The sequence below is a fragment of the Chlorocebus sabaeus genome, chromosome 23 (genome assembly GCF_047675955.1).
Source record: "Chlorocebus sabaeus isolate Y175 chromosome 23, mChlSab1.0.hap1, whole genome shotgun sequence".
Taxonomy (NCBI): Eukaryota; Metazoa; Chordata; class Mammalia; order Primates; family Cercopithecidae; genus Chlorocebus; species Chlorocebus sabaeus.
The window spans coordinates 11,475,886-11,494,220 of record NC_132926.1 but is presented as its reverse complement, the minus strand read 5'-3'; the positions used below and the strand labels follow the sequence as shown (position 1 = coordinate 11,494,220).

General features: G+C 34.2%; 1 protein-coding gene across 3 annotated transcripts in view; it reads left to right on the top strand.

The window, feature by feature from the left end:
- The window catches only part of RANBP17 (RAN binding protein 17), a 425,055-nt gene that overhangs the window by 73,811 nt on the left and 332,909 nt on the right, over nucleotides 1-18,335 (top strand). For all 3 annotated transcript variants that reach the window (XM_073010527.1, XM_008015284.3, XM_008015285.3), the window contains one exon: nucleotides 17,156-17,261. In XM_073010527.1, the coding sequence (XP_072866628.1) occupies nucleotides 17,156-17,261 (106 nt within the window). The remainder of the gene's footprint in view (nucleotides 1-17,155; nucleotides 17,262-18,335) is intronic.

Below are 18,335 nucleotides of genomic sequence, written 5' to 3'. Positions count from 1 at the left end.
GTGATTGTTATGTCTTCCTTATTAATTGACCTTTTCTCTTGAAATCTGTCTTACCTGATATTACTGTAACCACTGTCTTCTTATGCTTACTGTTCATGTAGTATATCTTTCTCCATCCATTTATTTCCTGTCTGCCTGTGTCTTTATATTTAAATTGTGTCTCTTGTAGGTGGTATATAGTTGTTCCCTTTTTAAAAATTCATTCTGACCATCTCTTTTAATTGGAGTGTTTAGTTCATTTGCTAGATGGAGGTGGGGACACCAACTTAATTTCATTTAAATTATTTCCTTAGAATGAGGTTTTCATATCACACTGGTAGTCTGTATTTAGTCCACAAACCATCTGAGGTCTGACTTAGAGGTTTTTTCCTTCTGTTCACTTAGCAGTGAGGTCAAGTCAGACAGGTTTCTGTGTTGTCTTTCTCTGTTTAGGACAGATTTTTTCCCCTAGTTGTATTTTCATTTAGGGTGTAACTCTTTGCATCAGCTTTATTGGACTTCTCACATTGGGCTTGTCCTAGGCTTTTTCCTTTGGCCATTAGAGGAGAAGCTCAAACTTTCTAGTTGTTTCTGTGCCTATGTATCTAAATTTCAGCCTTCATATTATTTTTGGACATTGAGGATTATTTTACTCTTCTCCTAGCTCAGTAGTACATTTGGTACTTTTGTGCAAATTAGAAAAATGTTCCATTTCATCCAGGCCAGTGCAACAGCATGCTAGAGTAAATAGATTGGTGAGTAGAATATAGGCTGGATTTCAGTCCCAACTTGTCCTTTCAGTTGAGTATCTTTACAAGTGACCCTGTAAGCTTGTCTTGTAGTGTTACTGTTTTTGTTTTGACTGATGACACAATGACAATCTTTTGTCATTTCAGATTTGTGTTCTGTGTGCAGACATTAATTTGGATTATGTTATTTTATAATTTGGATTGTGTTTAGCCAGCTACCTATAAAATTACATTTTTTAAAAAATATATAATACAGACAATTAGTGTTTAGTTCTTCAGAAGCAGAGTTAGTAATAACTTCAGTGTGGTCAACTAGATCCTCTGAAAGGCCCTTTAGCTGCAAAACAGTCAGATCCTGGGCTTACAGTAAGTACGTGAAATTTCTTAGTTGTTTTTTTTTTCTTCCCACTCTGCTCTCTGATTCACTGTCTCTCCTTTCTCTGACTTCTTCCCTCCCAACCTCTCCCATCACCCAGATCAAAAAGTGAACTTTAATCAGAGTGGGATAGGTCAAACAGCAAACAAGGGCAAAAAACAGGGTTGTTCTCAAAGACAGATTATCAATATCAACGATAAAATTGGTGACAAAGCCTTAGGCCGGTAGCAAGATAGGTGTGCCAACCTGAGACTCTTGTATTAAGTTGAACCCTCAAAAGGGTATAACATGGTTCTAAATTTGTAGATACCCTGGCTTCCAGCAGAAGGGAATTAAAACCTTCTCCAAAGGATAGCAACCATAATATAGGGCCTTGGAAATCCTGCAGATTAAGATAAACAAGTGTTCATAATAAACAAAAACAATAAAAGCCAGCACATAAACAACGAAATAAGCTGCCATGAATGAGCACTAACAAAACTAAGTTATTTATTTGATTTAGAACCCCTATCTTCTAGAGACTCTTAAGATGTTGGAATTGGATAGGAATATAAAGCATTTATGCGTGAAATATTTAAAAAAATAAAAAAATCACAAATGAGCAAATAACAGGAGTGTGAAAAACAAGAAGGAGGATGTGAAAAGGACCTGAAAAAACTTTTTTTATTGAAAACTTTGTGATCTAAAATTTCATGGATGTGTTAAATAGTAAATTGGACCCAACTGAGGAAAGAATTAGCAAATTGGCAGTTAGAACCGAAGACATTTTCAAGACTTCAGGAAAGAAGGAAAATGAAAATATTAAAAGAAATGTTAAACGATAGAATGAGAAGTTCAGGTGTGTCAGAATGAGTCCCAGAAAGATAGAATAGAGGGAAGAGGAGAGGTGATAACTGAAGAAATTCTGAGAATTTTTTTGACTTAATAGAAGAAATGAATTCATCAATACAGCAAGCCCAACATATACCTATCAGAAACAAAAAACAACACTTTAGTCAAACTATATAACCCCAAAGACAAAATGTTAAAAGCAGCTGGAGAAGAAAGATCACTTACAAAGTAGTGTAAACTGGATTGATAACTCATTTCACAACAGTAAAAATGGAAGCCAGAAGATGTTAGAATATTATTCTCAAATAACTGAGCAAAAATAATTGCCATCCTATTATTGTATATCAGCAAAAATATCTTTCAAGAAAAAGGATGAACGATAGAGATTTCAGACAAATGAAAGCAGAAAGTTGCTACTAGCAGATCTTTCATTAAAGGTTTTTAATAAACATTTTAAAGGTTGTTTTTGAGGAAGAAGGGGCATGGTCCCAGAAGGAAGAAAAGGAGTACATGGAAATTGGTAAACTCATACATTTTATTTTATTTTATTTTATTTATTTATTTAAGATGCAGTCTTGCCCTGTCACCCAGGCTGGAGTGCAGTGTCATGATCTCGGTTCACTGCAACCTCTGCCTCCCAAATTCAAGCCATTTTCTTGCAGCAGCCTCCTGAGTAGCTGGGACTACAGTCATGTGCCATGCCGGGCTAAGTTCTTTGTGTTTTTTTTAGTAGAGATGGAGTTTTGCCATGTTTTCCAGGTTGGTCTTGAACTTCTCTCAAGTGATCTGCCCACCTCGGCCTCCTAAAATGCTTGGATTACAAACATAAGCTACCGCACCCGGCTGTAAACGCGTAACATTTTAACATTCATAGTCTGTACAAAAAAAGATTATGTTTAGTTTGTAGAATTAAGAACAGAATAAAAACAGGAAAAGACAGAAGCATGTCAGAGAGAGAGCTGGGGGAGTGGTGAGAATTAAAATTATTTTAAGTTCTTGTCTGATTTAGGAAGGGAATTAAAATGGCAGCACTTGAAGGGTAGCAACTAAAAGAGTAGAAACTGTATGATTGTCTCCCATAACCCAGCAAAGAGAAAATAATGCAATAGAAAAATAAGCAAATTCAACTTTTTTAAATGCCAAGAAAGGAGGAAAATAACCAGAGACAATAGGACGATAGACAACAATAAAAAAAAGTAGGTGTGTCCCAGAGATGTTATTAATCCAATAAACATAAATGAATTAAATTTACAGTTAAACCAGGTTGTAAATTTGAATATTTTAAAAATAACCAATTAATGATAAGTTACATACTCAAAACATTAAAACATGGAAAGTTGAAAGTTGAAAGTAAAAGGATTTTTTTAAATGTGCTGTGCAAATATGAACCTATAGGAGGCTAGGGTCATTGTTAATATCAAACAAAAATGACTTTAAGAAAAAAAGCATTATTACAACTAAAACTATTAGTTTTTGTACCAGGGAGGTACAGGTTGAGCACCCGAAATGCAAAAATCTCAAATCTGAAAAGCTCCAAAATTTAAAACTTTTTGAGCACTGACGTGATGCTCAAAGGAAATTCTCATTCAAGCGTTAAGAATTTTGGATTTTTGGAATTGGCATTTTCACCCAGGCATGCAAATACTCCAAAATCTGAAAAAATTCAGAGCTGAGCACTTCTGGTCGCAAGTATTTCAGATCAGGGGTACGCAACCTGTGTAACAATGTTAGATATCTAGTACTTAGTGAAGTAGTCTCAAAACGTATCAAGCAAAAATTGGTAGTCCTGCAGGGAGAAATGGACAGACTTGCCATCATAATGGAAGGCTGCAGTGCACTTCTTAATTGTTGGCATATCAAATAAGTAGCAAGTTAGTAAATTTAGAAAGGATTTGAACAATGTGTTTAATAGACTTTAATGAATTGATATATATAAAACACTGGAACCAACAGTTTGAAAATACCAATTTTCTCCAGGACACATGGCATGTTTTAAAAAAATTGTCCAATCATTATTATATGAAGTGAGTCTCAACAAATGTCAATGACTCAGTATAATAGAGACCACTTTTTTTTTTTTTTGCAATGTAGTTTTAATTGCCAATTGGTTAAAAAAAAAACAAAAACTAAATTGTGAAACAAAACAAAAACCCCACAAAACCCCATACACTTGGGAATTTAAAACATATACTTGTAAATATGAGGTAAAAGAAATCTTGAGGAAAATTTTAAAGTAGAGTTAACTCAATAATACAGAAGTACAACAGTTTTGGAATTTAGTGAAAGGCTTAATTCAGAGGAAATTTATTGACCAAAAAGCTTACTTGGAAAAGAAAAAAAGGCCAGAATGTTGGGACCTAAGCATCTAACTTGTGAAGTTAGAATGAGAGGAACAGATTAAACCCTGAGAATGGAAAAAGAAGGAAACTAAGCAGAAATTAATGTACTAAAAAATAAAGATTCAGTAGAATTTAAAAATGAGAAGTTAGATCTTTAAAAAGACAGACTAACAAACCTCTTGTGATTAGGAAGAAAGAATTCACAAATATATACTATTAGGAAAAAATGGAGGAAATGTAATAATGGATACAGCAAAGATTCAAAAAGTAAAATCATTCTTGCTATTTCCGGAGGTCAGTAAATGAGGAAATGAATAAATTTCTGGAAAAAATAATAAAATTGACTTAAAAAAGAGACAAGAATTTAGAAGATACTTGCAACACACACAATAAGCAAGAATCACCATCTAGAAGAATATGGCAAGAATTCTTACAAATCAGTAAAACAGTTCTTTAGGAAAATGATCAATAGCCATCAGGCAGAAAAACATAAATGGTGCATACGTTTTTTAAAAATGCCCAACTTCATTACTAATAAAATAAATAGACCACATGAAATATATTTTCCAGTCTACTGGGAATAAAATCATAAGAAATCTTACAGAAAAATGTGAGTCAAAAGGAATCCTTATATACTTCTGGTGGGAGTATAAAGTGGAATTAGTTGGAAATGGAATAGAAATGAATTTGGTATAGTCTTGTAAAGCAGAACTTTTGAATGCCCGTTGACCTGACACTTGCACCCTTACATGTATGCTCCAGAACAGGGGTCCCCAAACCCCAGGCCATGAAGCGGTACTGGTCCATGGTTTGCCAGGAACTGGGCTGCACAGCAGGAGGTAAGTGGCAGGTGAACAAGCATTACTGCTTGAGCTCTGCCTCCTGTCAGATCAGCAGCGGCACTAGATTCTCTCTCAGGAGCGTGAACCCTATTGTGAACTGCGCATGCGAGGGATCTAAGTTGGCACGCTCCTTATGAGAATCTAATGTGTATAATGCCTGATGACCCGAGGTGGAACAGTTTCATCCCAAAACCATCACCTCCCCTTCCTCCCCAGTCCATGGAAAAATTGTATTCCACGAAACCTGTCCCTGGTACCAAAAAGGTAGGGGACCGCTGCTTTAGAAAATCTGTACACAAGATGTACAATAATGTTCATAGCATTATTGTTTATAATGGCAAAAAGTGGAAACAGCTCAGATGCCCATCAATATGAAGATGAATAAATAGATCATAACATAATTATACAGTATTATATAACAATAAAAATGAATGAACTATACCTAATGAGTGTCAGAGATAAGATGTTTAATGAAAAGCAGCTCTCAGGAAGCTACATACAGCATGAAACTTAATAATTAAGTCTCCAAACAAATGAGACTTGAAGCGTATTGTTTAGGAATATATGTATATGTGAGGAAACTTTAAAAAATCAAAAGAACAATAAGCATTAAATATTGAATCATGGTTACTTCTAGGGTGGAAGGTAAGGGGACAAGCTCGGGGAAGGGTATGGAGGTAGGTGTGATAGTATTGGTAATGCATTGATTGTTCAATTGGGTAGGTGTTAGTTTTGTTACACTTCATATGCATTACATATATATTTTCATACATATCAATTATTACATTAAAACGTGAAAAGATTCAGTTGGAAAAGACCTATTTTCCTTCAAAAGGATATTGAATGAAGGTATGAATGTTTAAAATATATGAATCAGTTAGCTGAAATGTAATAATTTAGTGGTATTAAATAGGACTGTCTCTTGAATAAAATGCCAGACCTCATTCTTTGTTAATACAAACTGAAGGAGTTTTTATAGTTGAATACACTATGCAGTTTTAGTAAAAAAAAGTTTCAGAGTTTGTAATATAATGCCTAGTACTTAGAAAAATTTTTAATAGTATTAGTCAAAATGTCGGTGGGAAGGAATCTGTCTGCCCTTTTAGAGATATTTGTGGTCTGCTCAAAAGTGATCGTTTTATATTATGAAAAATGCCTAACATGGCCCTAGTTTGTATACACTGTGTGTGGTAGTATTCAGTTTTTTGGTGTGTGTAAACGCTTCAGTTAGTGTTGAACAAAGAAAATTATATGCTCTTGTTATGTGTGCTTTAATTTAGATGCTTAATGGCTTTTAATGTTACAAAATAAGTTTATTATTATATTATGATCTCATTTGTATTATATTGTCTTGCTCTTCTGTATTTGTGGTGATATGGTCATGGTTTACGAAAACAATAATCCCTAAGAAATAGGTCATTAACAGTAGTTAACGTTTACTTGTGATCTATGGTAATGACTGATTTCTTTGGGATTATTGCAGTTATAAACCATAATTACAGATTATTACAGCAATAATTATTTTGTTAAGGAAAAAATGTTCTATGTTTGAACAGCTGCTAAAACAAGCACCGTGAACATTTCAGGATAAATAGAAAAATGAAAAATTATAATGGAAATTTAGTAGGTTATAAAATGAGATTTAAAAAAATTTGTAGATATGAAACTCATGTAGCAGATTTTTTTTTCTCTACATGCAATTTAGATATGTGTATTTACATGGTTCTTTAAATTTTGTGAATGTAATTATGTTACCAAAATAACTTTTTTTGTGTATATTTAAGGTGTACAGCATGATGTTTTGATAAACAAATACATAGTGAAATGAATACTACAGTCAGCCAAATTATCTTATCGCCTTCCATTGTTACCATCTTTAAAATTTTTGTGGTAAGAGCACTTAAAATCTACTCTTTTAGCAAATAAAGTATTATTAACTATAGTCCTCATGCTGTACATCAGTAATCTTACTCCTCCTGTACCACTGCAAGTTTGTACTGTTTGACCTAATTTCTAATTTCCTCCCTTTCCTTACCTCTAGTAACCACCATTTTACACTTTGTTCCTATGTATTCTGCCTTTTTTAAGATTCTGCATATGAGTGAGACCATACAGTATTTTTCTTTCCGTTAGTAGCTAATTTCCCAAAGTAACTTCTTAACATTTACTGTTTTGAACACTGTGAGTCTAAAATTGTTCAGGGTTAGGAAATAGTTTAACGTTTATGAGAAATACTGTTTCTCTTTCACCTAAATATCAAAATTATATTTGACAGCTTAATAATAATGTCTTTTTTTTGAGACAGGGTCTCACTGTCACCTAGGCTAGAGTGGGGTGGTGCAATCTCAGCTCGTTGCAACCTTTGCCTCCCAGATTCAAGCTATTCTCCCACCTCAGCCTCCTGAGTGGCTGAGATTACAGGCACATGCCACCACACCCAGCTAATTTTGGCATTTTTTGGTAGAGATGGGGTTTTACCATGCTGGCCAGACTGGTCTCGAGCCCATGACCTGAAGTGATGAGTCTGCCTCGGCCTCCCAAAGTGTTGGGATTACAGGCATGAGCCACCACAACCAGCCAATAATAATATCTTTATATTTCACTCTTTATCTTTAACATTAATTCTAACTCATTCAGTACCTGCTGGATGTTTTAAGGTTTAAGAAATCTGCTTTTCTATTTCTTATACAATAGAAACCATTGCTTCTAAAACAGAGTAAATATGTACTCCGTTTTTCTCTAAATAAACTTCTTTCAAAATTTACCGTAATTTTAGAAGAAAGTGCTCATAATTAATCACATGCTATCTTTGCACAGCATTCCTTGATCTAATAAGTTTAATTCCAAGGTCACAGAAATTAGTACAAATTTAAATTTTGAGAAATTCACAATTTTATATTTAGATGCTTTAGTCATTGTTTTTAGACAATGGTGCTCATCATACTGCATTGCAAAAATTACGATTTTTTTCCTCTGTCTTATCTGTCTCTCACTAGGCTCAGTTCGCTGAGCATGGAGTCTCTCTCTCCCCTGCCCCACCCTTTCCCATACCTTTGTGTATTTAGTTATATCCCTACCATAGAACATGATACAAAGAAGATACTTATAGCAGATGTTTTTCTGAAATGTCTTTTACTTGGAATTTTTTTTTTTTTCCTGTTTGGAGGGTGTTTGTTTTACTAAGAGCATTAGAAAGTGTATATGGCTAATCATAACTAGCTTTAATTGTAATAAGCCTTTTTGGTAGAGAGGAAAGAACTTAAAAATCCTTACCGTGTGACTTCGTTTTCTTGAGCAGCATCTGAAGTAAGGCACAGAAAGAACATGATTGTTACATATTGGTATGTCTTATGTTTTTTTGTAGGTATGATACAGAACCATGTTAAAAAGGGGATGACAATTTAATAATAGTTACACTAGCCAACATTTACAGAGCACTTACAGCACTTACTCATATACTTTACATGCAAAATACCAGTTGGTGCTTGTCACAACTCTATGGGCCAGGTATTATTATCCTTGTAAGATTAAGTAGCTAGTGTAAATAAGCACTAGAAGCAGGATTTTAACCTAGGCTGTGTTCTTGTTAGCTAAATTGTACTGCTTCTCTTTTTTAAAACAAGTATTTATCTTCCAATAGAGAAATATAAAAAGTTACATGCATGGTGAAGTCTTTGTCTGTTTTCAGGTAGGCATGTTTTATCAAGGGCTAATAGGCGGTTATTTCTGTGTTTACATTATTGGTAAGCCCAAAAATTAAGCTTGCTTATTTTAAATTCACCTATATCAACCAGTATTCATTTTATGTGTCTTGTTTTGGAAATCAAGAAAAGTGTTAAATATCTCCTTGGTAATGATCCCCAAAGCATATGCAATCTCATCTGTGGTTAAGACTCAGGAGACAGCTAAAGAACAGTTCAGGGTTAGGACTCATAATGCGTTAAATCCTTAAGAGATTGTTGAATTATAAGATACTGTTGGATCATGAAGGTCTGTCTAGCTAACTGACAACTGTATTGCTGGAGCTTTCCCTTTTACCAATCTTGAGAGGAAGTATAATAGTTTGAGAATGATCTTTTGGAAATTCGTTGCCTAGATTTCAATCACAGCTCTGCACTTTTAAATAGGGATTTTGTAACATTAAATGAATATAGGCACAGTGTTTTAAACAGTGCCTAGTGCAGAGTAGCTACTATATAATGTTTGCTGTCATTTTTAATAATAATAAATCTTGTTTTAAGAAACCAGTATCTAAAAATCTAAATTGATAAAATATAACAGGAAGGTAATTATTTACATTTCAGTATTTTTCATTTTGAGAAATAATTTACAATAGGAGATTTTAAAAAGAGTGAATCCCATAGAGAGGTAAAATACTACATTTGCATTCACCAAAAGTCATGCTTGTAATGTTTCAGATTCACATCCATTACATGAAGTGTATGACATGTCCTACACACAATTGGAGCATAGTCTGTTAATGGCGACCTCAGTAAAATTCTGAGAAATACTACTAATTTTCGTTGTTTGGTAGTTATGTTATATAAAGTCACTGTGAACAATAAATTAGCAAATACCGAATCATTGCTCCTGTGGGCCACTGACTGCAACATTTTCATCAGCTAACCAACACATAACCTTTTTAATGTATGTTTTTGTAGAAAAACACCTTATTCAATATATATTGTCGATTTGTTGACACTGAACTCATAGCCAGCAGCACTGTTTTTCATGCTGGAACAAAGCTTATCTAATATGTGTTTTCTATATAAGACGCATAACAAGCTTTTTTTCTTTAGAAACACTGCATAGCACTTCAGCATTATGCTAGGATCATCTTAAACAGTGAAATCACTAATAAAAAACACAAAAATGTGGAAGTAGATAGACCATTAAAGCATACTTGTTTATATTATGAAGCTGAAACAAGAAGGTAGAGTTTCACTTTGTTTGCTCTGAGCTTGAAACATGCGTACTGGACAACTACAGATTTTCACTGCTTTGCATATCTGCAGATGACTGTGAGTATTGATTTGGGGATTATAAATAAATTTTATCAAGTAGGCAAATTCACAAATAATGGAATCTATGAATAATGAGGATCAACTATATCATATCTTATATTGAATATTATTGGAGAAGTCGCTTTAAGCAATAGAGATATAATTACTATTACCGTTCGCTATTAATAATGGGTCTACATTTTAATACATTTACTAAATTGGTAATGTTAACCTTTTCTTTCCTTTTTCTGCCGTGTTTTCTATATAATGATTTCTTAATTCAGTAACCCATATCTGTTGATGATATACAATATACCCAGCATTGTTTTAGGCTCTGGATATACAATAGAGAGCAAAACAGACAAAAATACCTGCTTTCATGCAGTTTGCATTCTATTGGAATACACAGGTAACATACAAGATAAATATGTAAAATATGTTAGAAAGTGTTAAGTGCTAAGATTTAAAATAATGAAGCAAGGAAAGAAGATAGTAAATGCTGGGGGGGATTGTGTTATCTATTGCCAGAACTTAATGGCTTATCAGATAACAATTGCATTATTATCTCTCAGTGTTCTAGGGGTTGATAAGTCTCAGATGGTTCCCTTTAGGGCTCTTTCAGTCATTGTAATCAGATGACAGCTGGGGCTGGAGTTGCCTGAATGCTTCTTTACTCAGTGGTCTGTTGTGTGGACTGGAAGGCTTAAAGTGTATACTCTATCTAGTTGGACATTTCTCTCTCTGTTCAGTCTCTCCAAATGGCTAGTTTGGGTGTCCTAACAGTATAATGGTCTCAGGGTATATGGTCTTCTTAAATGGTGACTGGCTTCCCCAGAGTGAACATTCTCTGAGAGACTGGAGGAATTTGCCGGTTCTTATAAAGGTTAGGCACAGTTCTAGGATGGTGTCACTTTCACCAAATTCTGTTGGTCAAAGCAGTTACAAATTTCCAAAGATTGGAAGAATAAACTCCACCTCTTGATGGCATATACATACATGGAAGGAAGAAATTGGTGATGAATATTTGCAGACAGACTGCCATGCTAGGTATTGAAAATTGATAGGATATCTTGGTAAGGCCTAAGAAGGTGACATCAAGTAAGACTGGTCAGCATAGTTTTATCTTTCCCCAGTTATATTAAACTGTGTGAGTATTGGCAGAGTAGTGGTGTAGTGGACATAAACAGTTATGGTTTTGTAAGATGAGTATATCATAGCAAAAGAGGAGCTAAATGTAAATGCAAGGCAGAGATGATAATTATTGACCGCAGAATTAAAGCTAGGTACATAGGGTAGAGAATATGTGAAGGGTGTAAGAGAGAGTGAAAAAATGGCAGATTCCCAAAAACTAATAAAAGAGATCAGCAAACTTGCAGGATACGGGATCAATAAATAAAATCAATGGTATGTCTATTTTTTAACGATCAGCAATGGAATATGAAAGGAAGAAAGAAAGTCCATTTACAATAGTATCAAAGAGGATAAAATACTTAGGCATACATTTTAAAAAGAAGTGTAAGAATTATATAGTGACACTGTAACGGTGTTGAAAGAAATTAAAGATGTAAATAAACAGCAAGACTTCTCACGGTCATGGATCAGAAGACTTAATATTGTTAAGATGGCAATACTCTTCACATTGATCTCCAAATCCAATGCAATCCACGTTAAAATCACATGGGTGTTTTGCAGGGATTGACAAACTGGTCCTAAAGTTCCCATGGAAATCCATGGGACCCAAAAAAGCCAAGATAATCTTGTAAAATAGTGAAATTGGAAGACTCATTTTTTTTTTTTTTTTAAATTTCAGAATTTACTACAAAACAATAGTAATCAAGACTGTTTGGTACCAGCATAAAGGTACACATTATAGGGCCTGGGGACAGTGGCTCATGCCTGTAATCCCAGCACTTTGGGAGGCCAAAGTGGGAGGATCACTTGAGCCCAGGATGTTCAGGAACAGCCTGGTCAACATAGTGAGACCTCATCTCTACAAAATATATTTTAAAATTAGGTAGGTATGTTGGTGTGGGCCTGTAATCCCAGCTGTTCGGGAGGATCACTTGTGCCTGGGAGTTAGAGGCTGCAGTGAGCTATGATTTCATCACTGCCCTCCAGCCTGGGTGACCGAGTAAATTTTAAGTGACTTTGGGTTGGGCAACTATTTCTTAGATACGACACCTGAAGCGGAAAACAGAAGACAAATTAGATAAACCAGATTATCTAATTAATTAGACAAATTAGGTACAGTAGAGTTGCAAATTTTGCACATCAAAGCATGCCATCAAGAAAGTACAACCCACAGAATGGGAGGAGAAATCTGCAAATCATATGACTGATAAGAGATTAGCATCTAGAATACATAAATAATTCTTACAACCCAGTAATGAAAGACAACCCTTAAAAATGGGCAATGGATTTGAATAGACATTTCTCCAAAGAGGACACACAAATGACTGCTAAACACATGAAAGGATACTCAATAGCCTTAGTTATTAAGGAAAGGCAGATCAAAATTATAATCAAATACCTCCTCACACCAACTAGGATGGATATAATAAAAAAGACAACTGCAAGTGTTGGCAAGATTTGGATAAATTTAATCTTCATACATTGCTGGTGGGAATGTAAAATGGTGCAGCTGCTTTTGAAAACATTTTGGCAGTTCCTCAAAATGTGAAAAGGAGAGGTACCATGTAACTCAGCATTTCCACTTCTAGGTATTCTCAAGAGAAACGAAAACACGCATCCACATAAAATCTTGTATAAAAATGTTCATAGCAGTATTGTTTATAATAGTCCAAAGATGGAGACAATCCAAGTATCCATTAACTGAATGGGTAAATGAAATGTGATATATCCATAGTAACCAAAATAGCATGGTATTGGTATAAAAACAGACACATAGACCAATGGAACAGAACAGAAAACCCATAAATCATATATTTACAGCCAATTGGTTTTTGACAAAGGTGTCAAGAACATACATTGGGGAAAGGATACCCTCTTTAATAAAATGGTGCTGGGAAAATTGTATATCCAGATGCAGAAGAATGAAACTGGACTTCTATCTCTTACCATATACAAAAATGACATCTAGATGGATTAGACTTAAGACCTGAAACTATAAAACTACTAGAAGAAAACATGGGGAGACACCTCAGGACATTGATCTATACAAATGTTTTATGGCTAAGACCTCAAAAGCACAGGCAACGAAGATCAAAATAGACAAATGGGATTATATTAAGCTGAAAAGCCCCTTCACAGCAAAGGAAACAGTCAACAGAGTGAAGAGAGCCTGTTGAATGGGAGAAAATATTTGCAAACTATCTGATCAGGGAGGAATAGAATATGCAAGGATCACAAATAACAGTATAAAACAAAAACAAAAAACCAAATAATTCAAATAAATGGCAGGCAAATGACGTGAATAGACATTTCTCAAAAGGAGAACATACAAATGGCCAATAGGTATATGAAGAAATACTCAACATCACTAATCATCAGGGAAATGCAAATCAAAACCACAGTAAGATACCATCTTACCCCAGTCAGAATGATTATTATTAAACAGAAAAAATAACAGAAGCTGGCAAAGATGTGGATAAAAGGGAACTCCTACACATTGGTGGTGGGAATGTAAATTAAAACGGCCATTTTGGAAAATAGGGAGATTTCTCAAAAATTAAAAATAGAACTACCATATGGTCTGGCAATCCCAATACTGGGCATTTATCCAAAGGAAAAGAGTTCAGTATGTTAAAAGAATAGTTAAAAGAATTTTAAAGAATAGTTAAAAGAATAGTTAAAAGAATGTTAAAAGAATAGTTCAGTATGTTAAAAGAATGTTTATTGCAGCACTGTTCACAATAGCAAAGATATGGAATCAACCTACATTCCCATTGATGGGTGGATAAAGTAATGTGGTATATATACATAGTAGAATACCATTAGGCCATAAGAAAGAATGAAATCATATCATTTGCAGCAACATAGATGGAACTGGAGGTTAAGTGAAAGAAGCCTGGCACAGAAAGACAAATACCGTGTGTTCTCATACATACGTGGGACCTAAAATTTTCATTTCATTGAGGTAAAGAATAGAATGATAGATAGGAGAAGCTGAGAATGGTGTGTGGGTGGGCTGGGGAGTGGGGCAGGATGAAGAGAGGTTGGTTAATGAGTATAAACATACAGTTAGATAAAAGGTGTAAGTTATAATGTTTGATAGAGTAGGGTGACTATAGTTAACAATTTCAAAATAGCTAGAAGGCAGGATTTGAATTCTTCTCAACGCAGAAATGGCGAATACTTGAGGCAGTAGATACACCAAATACCCTGACATGATCATTACACATTCTTCATATGTAAAAAAGTATCAACATGTACACCACAAGTATGAACAAATATGGTGTATCAATAAAAATAAGATCTATACAAATAATGGAATGTTATTCAGCTCTAAAGAAAAATAAGTATTGATACTTACTGAAAAATAAGTATTGATAAAATATGGGTGATCCTTGAAAACATTATGCTGAGTGAAAGGAGACAGTCACAACACTCACTTATTGTATGATTCCATTTATATGAATTGCCCAGAATGGGAAAAATTTAATGAGACATAAAGTAGCTTAGTGGTTGCTTAGGGGCTAGGGGCATGGTGGTAGGATGCAGAATGACAGCTAGTATGAAAATGTTCTAAAATTAGATTGTGGTGATGCTTGCATAACCCTGTTAATTTACTAAAAAACATTGAATTATGTACTTTAAGTTGGTTACTTGTGTGGTATGTGAATTATATTTAAGTGAAGCTGTTCAAAAAGTGATAGGCTCATGGATTGAAGATTCCCAGTAGAACAAAGGATTGTTGGAATTGTAAGATTCATCTTTGTAGATATTGAAATCACTAGTGATTATGATATAAATATTGTTGGAAAGAGTGACAGCCAAGAACCAATACTTTCAAAAAACAGGGAGAAATAATCTGCAGGAGAGTAAATTACAATAAGAAGGGATATTTGTTAGTGTTATTGATGATGTAAGATGTAAAGGCGAATGCTTTCTTGATGAAGAAAGATAAAATGTGAAGTAGAAATGAGGAACATGAAGATCATCTACTCCATATTCAAGGCCCAAGTACATGAGAAGTGGAAGAAAAAGCAGCTGCCACTTGATAGAGCCCACAGAGAAAGCAGGGTCATCAGGGTAGACTTTCTATGATAGATTTTTATATTGACCCTAAAATACTTTGAAATTCATAAGGTAACTTTCTGGATACTTTCAGCTTCTTACATGAAGTTTTTGTTCTGTTACTTTTGTCATGAATTATATGTGATGAAACTTGAGTCTGTTTTTCAATGGATTACTTGATCAAATTAGTGTTCTTGTTCTCCTATTTAATCTATTTCACATTCCTAATGTATAAGGCTGCATAATTGGTCAATTCTGATTTGTTGTTGTTTTGTGAGAGAATAAAGGATGTGAATACTTGCCAGGTTAGATTTCTAATTTACAGGAATCTTGTCACCCTAAAAGGTTGATGTGTCTCTCCAAAAATTTATAAAAGAGTTGTTGATTAATTGTAGTATAATAATAACTGCTAGTATCCATGGGAAAACAGAAAGAATTTGTTCTTTTTATACCTTTTATTTATCCTTCCTAAGTCTTCTAACAAGCACAGATAGCCTCTTTTCTTCATTGTTCAATACCATACCTTTTAAAAAAACATTTTTACTTGAAAAGATTTCTTAATCAGAAACAATTGATTTCAGTATTATGAAATAGCCCTCTTTGAAAAATCAGTCTCCAAGAATAGCATAAAATTTGTTTTTAGCAAGATAATTTTATGTTGTTAATTATCTATAAAGGTCTCAAAAGTACTGAAGGATCACCTAGATCAATGAATCCAGAGATATAAAATAATATACCTTAAGCAAAAATCATTCAGTAAATACTTCCATTTCTAAATTAGTCAATTTCAGCTGCCCCCAAAGTAAGATTTATGAAAACTGTAGATGTTGCCATTTGTGCCACTGCTTTAAAGCTATTTAATCCTCTACTGCTATCAGCTGTGAAGTTGACTGTACTGTCAAAACAATGTGAAATCTTGGATTTTTTTATATATCATGCATAAAAATACAGAAGGAATAAATTTATTACTATTATATTCCAAGCAGGGGAAATATTTAAAATGATCACACTGGTACTATCATGACATTGACCATTCAGAAAAGATGCTGGGCCGGGCGCGGTGGCTCAAGCCTGTAATCCCAGCACTTTGGGAGGCCGAGACGGGCGGATCATGAGGTCAGGAGATCAAAACCATCCTGGCTAACACGGTGAAACCCCGTCTCTACTAAAAAATACAAAAACAAAACAAAAAAAAAAAACTAGCCGGGTGAGGTGGCGGGCGTCTGTGGTCCCAGCTACTCGGGAGGCTGAGGCAGGAGAAGGGCGTAAACCCGGGAGGCGGAGCTTGCAGTGAGCTGAGATCCGGCCACTGTACTCCAGCCTGGGCGACAGAGCGAGACTCCGTCTCAAAAAACAAAACAAAACAAAACAAAACAAAAAAAACAAAACAAAACAAAACAAAACAAAAACAGAAAAGATGCTGGTCCTTGGATCATAAGAGTACGACCTGACTGAATAACAGACCTGGTCCTAGACAGTTTAGTGTTTTGTACTCAAATTTATTTTCAGTCGTGTCTTCATGGTAGACATTGTTTTTTCCATTTTACAAATGAAAACCTTAAGACTTAAAGAGGTAAGTAACTTACGCAAGATCACATAGCAACTTAGTAGAGCTGGGATTCAAATTAGTTTTATTTGGCTCTAAATTCTATGGCATTTTCACTGTTCTGCTGCCTTGATAAACTTAAAACCCATCTGCTTTCTATCAAGAACTGAGTTCACAGTGATTTATCACTTGTTTGGAAGAGTAGATCGTTGTGCTAATTTTGGAATTTCTCCCAAAATAAGCTGTGTTTCTATGAATACTTCTTAAACTTTTTTCTTTCTTATTCTATATCAGGACGTCTTGCATGGCTGGTATACTTAGTTGGGACAGTTGTTGGAGGAAGATTAACATACACCAGTACAGATGAGCATGATGCTATGGATGGAGAATTATCCTGTCGGTAAGTAAGAACTGTGTAATTTACTGAATTTTGCTAAATAGTTAAAAAAATTAGTTATTGAACAAGTACTATGAGCGAAGACATTTTGTATGTGGCCTTTGAGGAAGGTATTATTTCCCTTTTTATTGCTGGGAAAACCAAGACTCAAAGGTTAAGTGATTTGTAGAAGTCAAATCTCTAATAAGCGATAGACTCAAAATACTTTGTACATATTTGTGCAAATAATGTAATAAAGATTTAGGTTGCTTTTTATTACTTAGGATCTGAGCAATCACATCCAGTGTGTATTGGAAAGGTGGTAAAATTAGATGACTTGCATCTAGTCAGAAAGTACTAGGTAGTCAATTACCCATCGCAAGTTTTGTCACCTATTGGCCACAGCCTTAGGAAAAAGCAGTTGAATTATTCTCTTCAAGTTTCTATTCTAACCTGAGGAAAATTTCTATATATGAATAATACAAGCGAATTGATTTTCCATGTATTTTATTTTTAATAACAAATCTCCTTAGAGTCATACATGTTTTTATTGAAGACTTAAAACTTCAAATGAAAATAAAAATTATGTGTTAATCTGGAGATAACCACTACTGTTATTTTGTAAAGTCCCTTTGAGTCTTTTTAATTAATGTATATGGGTATATGTTTGCTGCATGTGTGTTTTTCAACTTTTCTTAAACATTACAAAACAATATAAGATATAGCTAATAATAATACCTAACTTATTTTGGGCTGTTACAAGGAATTTATTTTTTTAAATGCTTAGAACAGTGCTTGGCAATTAGTGATATATTACACACACACACACACACACAGCGCAACACTACTTTTTAAAATCAAGCACAATATCAACATTTTACCTGGACATTAAATTTTCTAAGCTGTACAATAATTTAAATAGACCCTTGTTTTTGGAATTTTAGGTTGTTTCTCAATTTTTTCTTATTATAAATTACTTTTAGATATAACTAAATTATTTTTAGTTATATCTTTATGTCGATTGAGATAATTTCATTAGAGTTCGTTCCTAAATGCAGAATAGCTGGTCAAAGGTTATGTAGCATTTGAAAGACTTTC